The 8,245-nt window shown below is 50.9% G+C and overlaps 1 protein-coding gene across 1 annotated transcript; it reads left to right on the top strand.

The window, feature by feature from the left end:
* Window positions 1-482: 482 nt before the first annotated feature.
* Window positions 483-7,873, top strand: LGALSL (galectin like). Its single transcript, XM_040993327.1, has 5 exons — window positions 483-664; window positions 1,483-1,554; window positions 1,662-1,750; window positions 2,308-2,485; window positions 4,902-7,873. Exons 1-5 carry the CDS (start codon window positions 629-631, stop codon window positions 5,043-5,045), a joined length of 519 nt encoding a protein of 172 aa, XP_040849261.1. The 5' UTR covers window positions 483-628; the 3' UTR covers window positions 5,046-7,873.
* The last annotated feature ends 372 nt before the right edge of the window (window positions 7,874-8,245 follow it).

Raw genomic sequence — 8,245 nt, 5'->3', positions numbered from 1 at the left:
CCTGGCAGGCCCGGGTCCTCCTCGCTTCGCCCGGACCACCAGCCCCACCCGCCTCCAGTCAACAGGGTCCCCGCCCTGCAGCACGCCCCGACCGGGACAGGCCCGGCCTCCAGCCACGGTCCAATGGCCGAAGGGCAGGGCCAGCTAAGCAAGCCGCGGCAGAGCAGTCGGGTCCCCGCCCTGTTCCCGGTTCCCGAGCCGGGCGCCAGCGGCCTTTAAATGCCGCCCAGGGACGGCGCGACTCGGCCCCGGACACCTTCCTTCCTCGGGCGCTCGCAGCACAGCCGCAGCAGCGCCAGCCCCGACCCGGCAGCAGCAGCAGCAGCAGCAGCAGCAGCAACAGCAGCGGCGGCGGCCACCTTCGACCTCCCGGCCCGCGCTGCCCCTCCCCTCGCCTCCCCTCCCCCTCCTCCCCAGGCCCTGCCTGCCGGGTCGGCGCCGCGGCCCCCCGGGCGTGCGCTCGCGCGCGCGCGCACTCGCCTGTGTGCGCGCCCGCGCCGCCGCCTCGGACCCGCGCCTCCGCTCGGCGCTCGGCCGCCCCGGGATCCCCGCCCGCGCGCGCCGCGTCCCACCTTCCTCCTCCTTGGCCAGGGCGCCTGCCGCGCGCCTCGCCGCGCCGTGCGGGAACATGGCGGGATCGGTGGCTGACAGTGATGCGGTGGTGGTGAGTGTGTGTGGCGGGGCGCGCTCGAGGGCCCCCGGTTTTCCCGCCGCTCGTGTACCGGCCTCGGCTGGGGCTTGGGAGAAGCCGCAGGCCCCGCGCTTGGGAAGGCGCCCGGTACCTGCGAGCTGGCACCCGCCGCGCGGCACGCGGCCGTGGGGTAGTAGTGGAGGGCGGGGACCGGGGGCGGCTCCCCTGCTGGGGGCACCGTGCCGGGGGGCGCAGCGGAGAGCGGGCGGCGCGGGCAGCTGCAGCCCGCCAGGTGTGTGTGTGCACGGGGCACGTGTGAGTGCGCGCCGGCGAGTGTGTCCGGGACGCGCGCCCCGGAGTGTGTCCGCCAGGCCCCCCGACGTCCCGGGGATTCCCCCCTCTGGAACCGCCGCGCTGGGGGGGTGCTTGCCCAGAGAAGTTGAGCGCCTGTCGCTGCACTTCAGCCACGTCCCCAAGCACGGGCCTGCCTGGACGCCCGCGGTTTCTGGAGCTTTGGGGGTTGGCGACGGGGCCTGCCCACCTCCGGCAGAGGAGGCTCTGACTCCGCCCGTCTCTCCCCCTTTCCACCCCCCAGTGGACCTCGACCTGGATTTTGATCCAGCTCTGCAGGGCAGGGTCTGCGGCTCTCCAGAAGCTTAGCTGCAGGGTTGGAGGGGACGGGTTTTGTTGGGGGTGGGGTGGGGGGTGTTAGGCGTTGTCTGCAGACTCGGGGAGAGGGCTGCTGGCTTTGTATAGGTTCTTGCCTCTGTCTCTCTCCCTCCCGCCCCCCCCACCCCAAGAAAAGAGGCAGGGGTGGGGCGGAAAGCCAATCTGTGTGCTTCTATCTTTAGAAACTAGATGATGGGCATTTCAACAACTCCTTGGGCTCTCCGGTTCAAGCCGAAGTGTACTTCCCACGACTGGTAAATGATTACCTGCCCCCTGCTCTCGCGGAGTGCGTTTCCTAATGGTTCGGGTTCTCAGCACCAGAGGGCCAACCTGCAAACTTTATATCTCTCTTCCTTTGCAGATAGTTCCATTTTGTGGACACATTAAAGGTGGCATGAGACCCGGCAAGAAGGTGTTAGTGATGGGCATTGTAGATCTCAACCCTGAGAGGTAAGGGCTGGGCCAGTGGCCCCGGGAGCCTTCACACGGTGGCCCTCCTGCCAGCTCCTGTCCTGGGCCAGGGTTCAGCTTCTGTCCTCAGCTTTGGACAGTGTTGCTGGGTGGGAGTGCCAAGAAAGTACCATGTTCCCATGAAAAGAATGTGTATGAATCCCAGACTGCTATTTATATCAGAGATGATAAATATAGGCCCACATTTTCTCTCTGACCCTTAGGGAGGCCCAAGAATTTTTTTTTTTTCCTTTTTTTCTGGTTTTGAAACATGGTGCTTGGAGAGTAAGAACTACCAGCATAAGAAGAGCCAAAGATGTTATTTTCCTCCCAGTTTCTGAGGATTCTGAAATGGATTAAGACACACATATGTGATGGCTTGGGAGTATTTGAAATCTCTCATTGTGGTCATTTTCAACCCCGTCGAAGTGCCTGGTGGAGGCTGCTTTCGATAACAGAATGCCCTGATTTGTTTGGTGTGGCCTGTTGGAACCCAGAGGAGGGGGAGGAGTTGGGTGAGTGAGTGCAGAGTTGGTAGAGCCGGCTCTTCTTTGCAGCTTTGCCATCAGCCTGACCTGCGGTGACTCAGAAGATCCTCCCGCCGATGTGGCCATCGAGCTCAAGGCTGTGTTCACAGACCGGCAGCTGCTCAGAAATTCTTGCATTTCCGGAGAGAGGGGAGAGGAGCAGTCGGCAATCCCGTACTTCCCATTCATCCCAGACCAGCCGTTCAGAGTGAGTACCCTGCGTGCCTCAGCCCCGGCCGCTGGCACAGGGAGGCCGTTCTACTCTAGTGTGTGCCAAGGACACTGAGCAGCCAAATTCTCTGCATGTCCAGGAACTTAGCCGGATGATAAAAAGAGGTGGGAAACACCAAAAGAGACATTTGCTGATAGAAATGGATACTTGCTCTGTCTGGCCCAGACACGGAGTTAACAGACCAACATTCACATCTCCCGGCTGTCAAGCATATTTTTGTGTGTACACCACTTAGTAGTAGGCATCCAGTAGGTACCAGCCCCTAAATATCTGACTGACTAAAATGTTTTTCTTTTTAATTTGAACTGGAGTTTGGATTTTTAGGTTGCTACTATTTCTTTGAGAGACACAGATAGAGCTCCCATCCGCTGGCTCACTCGCCAGGTGCCCCTGATGGCCAGGAGCTGGGAGCAGGGGTCCCTCACAGGTGGCAGAAGCCCACCCTAGCCGACATCACTGACTCCAAGGATCTGCAAAGGCAGAAAGACTGCGAGGCAGGAGCCCGAGCCAGCAGCCATGGAAGCCAGGCACTCTGATGTGGGCTGTGGGCGTCCGCTCTTGATGTCCGCTGTGGGCAGCTGCTCTGGATTAATGACGTAGTCAGAATTTTCCTGCTCTTTTCTCAGCCTTTAAGTAGCTCTGCTCCTTACTAATGATTAATTTTATAGGGATTTTTATTGTTTCATTTTCTCTTGTTCCCTTTGCAATGAGTTCCTGTGCATGTGTTTCTCTCCCTCTGGGTTAATTACGCCTCATCAGTTTCCTGGTTGCAAGCTCTGTGGTTAAGGAATTCCTTCTCCTGGGCATGGATAGAGATTTGCTTCCCACTGTGGGTTGACAGGAAGTGCAGCCTGAACTCAACCTGAACTGCCCGTCTAGGCAGGCCTCAGTACCTCCTGCTAAGAAGGACGGGAGTCAGGAGGGTGGTGGAAGGGGTGTATTGAAGTGTCAGAACTGGAGATGGTATTGTCTTCCTCGCATCTTGCTGTCACATCTCTATCATGACAACTCGGTTGCCTGTCCTTGCAAGCAGGACCACCCTTAACCTGCAGCTCTTCATCTGGAAAATTGGAAGAGCCTTATGAAGAATTCATTGTTTTTCTTCCCTTCCGTAGTCTGAGAGAGGGTGACCATCGGTGACTTCTGCATTGCAGTTAGACATGAAATTCTTGCCGTTCTGATTGTAGCCTTGGAAGGCACTCAGCCTATCCTCCTTCTCTACTCCCTTCTGTGGCCTTCGTGCTCCTCTTGGCTAGCACCGCTTTTTGTTTGTTTGTTTTTAAATTGATTTATGTGTCTGTAAGTAAGAGAGGTAAGAGCTGCAGGAAGAGTTGGAGATCTTCCACCTGCTGGTTTAGTTTTTCAGATGCCTGCAGTGGCCATGGCTGGGTCAAGCCATAGCCAGGAGCTAGCAGCTGTATTTCTGTCTCCCACATGGGTGCCAGGGTTCCAAGCATGTGCACCAGTTTCTGCTGCTTTTTGTGGGCCATTAGCAGGGAGCTGGCATGGAAATGGATGGACCAGAACCAAGCAAGTACCCATACAGGCGACAGCTTTCCCCGCTGTGCCACTAGGACAGTTTCTGAATGAGGTTTTTAGTGTCTAGCTCGTGAGTGCCAGGAGGAATATATGCTCCCCAACAGCGAGATCAGTGAGGAGCAGGTCCTTCTTGGTGGTACAGTTTTAGTAATAATGTGAATTAGATGTGAGTCAGATCACATATGGAATCGCTCTTTGTGTGGTAAATACCAGTGCTTTTAATAAATACATCGTAGTACAAAACTGGTAATTAAACTCTGTAGTGAATTAGTTAAGGAAAAGGAGAGGAAAATGCTTTTACCTTGTGGAATCAGTATTTGTTTGGCTTAATAAAGCTTATTAATGACGCATTCTTGGTCCCGTGGTAATTACTGCACATCCTTCTGTTTGCTGTAGTGTTTTCCAAGCTTGAGTGTCTAAACTGTCATTAGCATGCCTCTGGTGGGTACCAGTTCTGCTTCACAAGTGACTTCTCTGAAGGCAGGATGGAATTGTCCAGCAGGTGCACGCGATGCTGTGTAAACCAGTCTATACTGCATATATCCCACCTTCCTGGAGTGCAGGGAGGAGGGAGAGCAGTTACAGCTCAGGAGCTTTTCAGTGAGTAGGAATGTTGAATAGTGGGAGACGCTGGTTCTAGAGTTTGTTCCCACAACTCCAGTAGAACCTTGGACCTTGATGGAGCTGCGGCGTCTCGGACCTGCCCTGGACCCGCTCAGCAGAGCCAGTGATGTGTGCGCAGAACCAGACGACAAGATGATGTCGTTTCTTCCTTTCTCTCAAATCAAGTCTTGTCTTCCCCAGCAGGGCTCACTGAAGTAGTGAATTAAGATGAGTCTTTTGCTTCTTCCAGGTGGAAATTCTCTGTGAGCACCCGCGTTTCAGGGTGTTTGTGGATGGACACCAGCTTTTTGATTTTTACCACCGCATTCAAACGTTATCTGCGATTGACACCATAAAGATTAACGGGGACCTCCAGATCACCAAACTTGGCTAACGTGCAAGCCCCAGTGCATCTCAGGTGGAACTGGCTGCCGCAGCTCTCTGAAGGAAAAGTCCCAGCAAGACCTGGAGACTTCACAAACAAAAACAGAAGCAAGCGGCACGGTCTCTTCTTGCTGTGCAGTTTAAGCCCAAAGTGACTACTTCTACTGGGATCATCCTTCGGAAGAAAGCTGTTGGGACAAAGACACCGAGCCGTTCTTCCCCCAGCAAGGAAACATGTTTGTGCTGGATTGGATCAAATGCAGCCAAAAACGGATGTGGGATGATTTGTGATTTGGCGGCAAATTATTCATCTTTTCAAAGTGAGATGATGATATTTAGAAACAAAAGTGCCGAATACATTAAAAACAGTAGCAACGGTACATGAAATCAGCGTGTTCCTGCGCTGAAGTGGAATTGTGTAGCACAACCAACATTTTAGTCAGGGTATTTACATAGAATGTAGGTTGTTCAAGATTTGGTTTTTGTTTTTTGGGTTTTTTTTGTTTTGTTTTTTTGGGTTTTTTTTTTGCACAACATAATGTTTGTTCGGATTTTGAAGCTTTCTTGTAGTTATTTATTTATACCCATTGTATGTATTAGAGAACTATCTCAAGAACAACAAGTTAAGAACTTTTGAATGTACAGATATCTTAGATTTCAGGAGGGAATTAACATATACTAATTATAAAACAGGTGAATTTCTACCTGAAAGAAGTCAGTCATTTCCTCCCTACCACTCAACTTAGGATTTCTTGATACAAATTGCTATAAGTACTTTTGGGAGAACTTTGCAACATTTTGATAAAACTGCTTTTCAAGTTATTATTGATAATGCAGAGTTTTGTTAATGTTGCTTTTTCTCTGTACTGTGCCACAGTATTGGCTTTAAGGAAGACTAACTGTTACTTCTTAGTAGCTCATTAGGTAACTGAAGGCAAGTAAGAGGTGATTTTTTTTTAAGTGACCATTATTTAAATTTTTGAAAGTGTAACAACGAAATGATTCTGGAATTCAGTATAAAGCAAATAGTCCGAATAGCTTACCCAGAAGTAATTTGTATCAACTTAGGCATTGCCTCATTGTATGACTTTTCTCCTGCGATCCTCACCAGTATCCCCCGACAATGCCTGTGGAGCACATTGTGGCTTTCTGCAGGTCTGGGGAAGATGAGATCCGGGTCAGGGATGGAGCTGGGGGGCCGGGTGTACCTCCCTGGATGGCAGTCCTCTGAGTCCAGTTGGTAGTGTGGATGTGTGCAGTCAAGCCACAGCAGCTGCCCTGTTCTCGGGACCTTAGCAGACAGTGGTGTCTCTGGCAGGAGGCAGGACTGTCCGGAGCCCTGAGCACTGGACTTCAGTAGCAACATTGACCCTGGAGAGAAAGACCCTTGGCATTGCTCTCGCCAGGTCATGAGGAGACGTGAGGGGTGCAAGGTAGGGATGTGTTTATATCTAAGTTAGGTTTTGTTTGTGCAGCATTCTGTGTCCTGTTATGACACATCCTTGTCCTGATTCACTTTTGAGTTTTCTTCACAAAACATGCAGAGACCACGTCATTTTCATGTGTTGAGACTAGCGTTTCAGAACCAAAGTCTAAGATGAACAAAGCAAACTAGAATTATGAATGTTTGTATACGTGCTGTATGGGGATCTTCTTCCGTTTTGCCACGGTGTAGCACAGTTCCATGAAAGTACTTAACAGCTATCATCTCCAACAGGACTGGCTCACACTGGCAAGCCGCACGTAACGTCTGACTTAGCCATAGTCGGCCCCAGAGCACGTGTGGTTGTGGGTGTTTCCAAGCTGTGCTGAGCCTCTCCCGGCTTCTAAAGCCACTACATGCGTGGAGTGTTGGAGGGCTCCCTGAAATGCATCTGTAGGGATTTCGATTCACTTTCAGGTGGGAGACGGTCCCACCCCCCCAGGACTCTGAGGTCCCTCTAGCTGCATAATTCAGCAGAAACCCGAGGAGAAAGGAGTGTAACTGATTGGAATTGACAGTCTTGTTCTCTATCAGCTAGCTGGTCGGCAGCCAAGCCTTTAGGCAGCTTAGTGGGAACTGCAGTGTTAACCCTTTGTTTCTCTGTGAGGTCAGTGGGAACCTCTTGGCTAAGCGTATTTGGCTTAATCTCAATGCTGTGATGGTTTGATTCAGGTATCGCTAAATTAGTAAGGAGCCGATCCAGCTGTGCTAATGGTCAGCTGGAAAGAAACAATATTCACCTCGGCCTATGAGATCTATGTTGGAAGTTTCTGGATATGGGAAGTGCAATTAGAAGCCTCACAGGGGATACTTGGCAGTGGAAGGAGTTATTTCTGATTAGAGCCCCATTTTTTTGCAATAACCAAAACCAAGGGATGTTAAGAAACAATGAGGCTCTAGGGAAATAACAGCCAGGCCTTAGACAATCTGTTTCTGAAGCAAAATCGTAGTGAATGTGTCTATCAACTTAACAAAAGTGACTTCTACTGTTTCTGGGCTCTCCCAGAATTGTCTTAAAATTAGTATTTTTTTAAAATTTTAAAAATCCATTTCAGATCTTGCCAACCTCAGTTCAAAACCTCCTAAGAGATCCCGCTTAGAATCGGTGATTTGTTAAAGTGACAAATCCTTTCATTTGTATTCAAAGGAAAATACCCAGAAAGAGAAGGGGGGGGCCCGTTAGCCTTGAGGGAAACGGCCTTGGCGCTAGAGGAATACTGTTCCTATAATGAAATATTTTCAGAGAGACACTTTGTTATTTACTGCATGGTGTAAAAGGTTGCTAAATGTGTTGTTACATTATGTCACTGCTGAAAGTTACTGGCACTATAATAAAGGAATTTTCTAAAAAATGATTCCCAGTTTGCATCCATCTGGCACAGGTATGAGCCTGCAGTTGGAGCTCGCTGAAGCCTCACTCCGAAGGCCTGCACACGGGACTCGGCAGTGATGAAGGGGAGCGTCTTGGGGGCTCTCACGGATGGTTGTCTATCAGTACACATAGCAGATTCTTTTCCAATATGATTTACATCTGGAAATTTCATCTTTTGTTTTTTTTTGCTGTAGTTAATGAGGGTTTTTTTAAAAGCGTTTTATTGACATTCGGTATGCATGCCAAGAAATGCACATAAGGGTGTAGATAAACTAGGTGGGGTTTTTTTTCCCCCTTTGTGCATACTGATAACCAACAGTGAAATTAAGAACAAACATGGGCCTGGCACGATAGC

Source organism: Ochotona curzoniae, unplaced genomic scaffold, assembly GCF_017591425.1.
Source record: "Ochotona curzoniae isolate NIBS_2020 unplaced genomic scaffold, NIBS_Ocur_1.0 contig_883, whole genome shotgun sequence".
Classification (NCBI taxonomy): Eukaryota; Metazoa; Chordata; class Mammalia; order Lagomorpha; family Ochotonidae; genus Ochotona; species Ochotona curzoniae.
Note: the sequence above shows the minus strand (reverse complement) of the source record. Positions and strands in the feature narration are given on the sequence as shown.

What these genes read in the sequence shown, in the direction of transcription:
- LGALSL (XM_040993327.1), top strand. Translation starts at nt 629, where the DNA reads ATGGCGGGATCGGTGGCTGACAGTGATGCGGTGGTG. An exon ending in AAGTGTACTTCCCACGACTG is followed by an intron (nt 1,555 to 1,661) that starts GTAAATGATTAC and finishes CTTCCTTTGCAG; the next exon opens with ATAGTTCCATTTTGTGGACA. An exon ending in GTAGATCTCAACCCTGAGAG is followed by an intron (nt 1,751 to 2,307) that starts GTAAGGGCTGGG and finishes TCTTCTTTGCAG; the next exon opens with CTTTGCCATCAGCCTGACCT.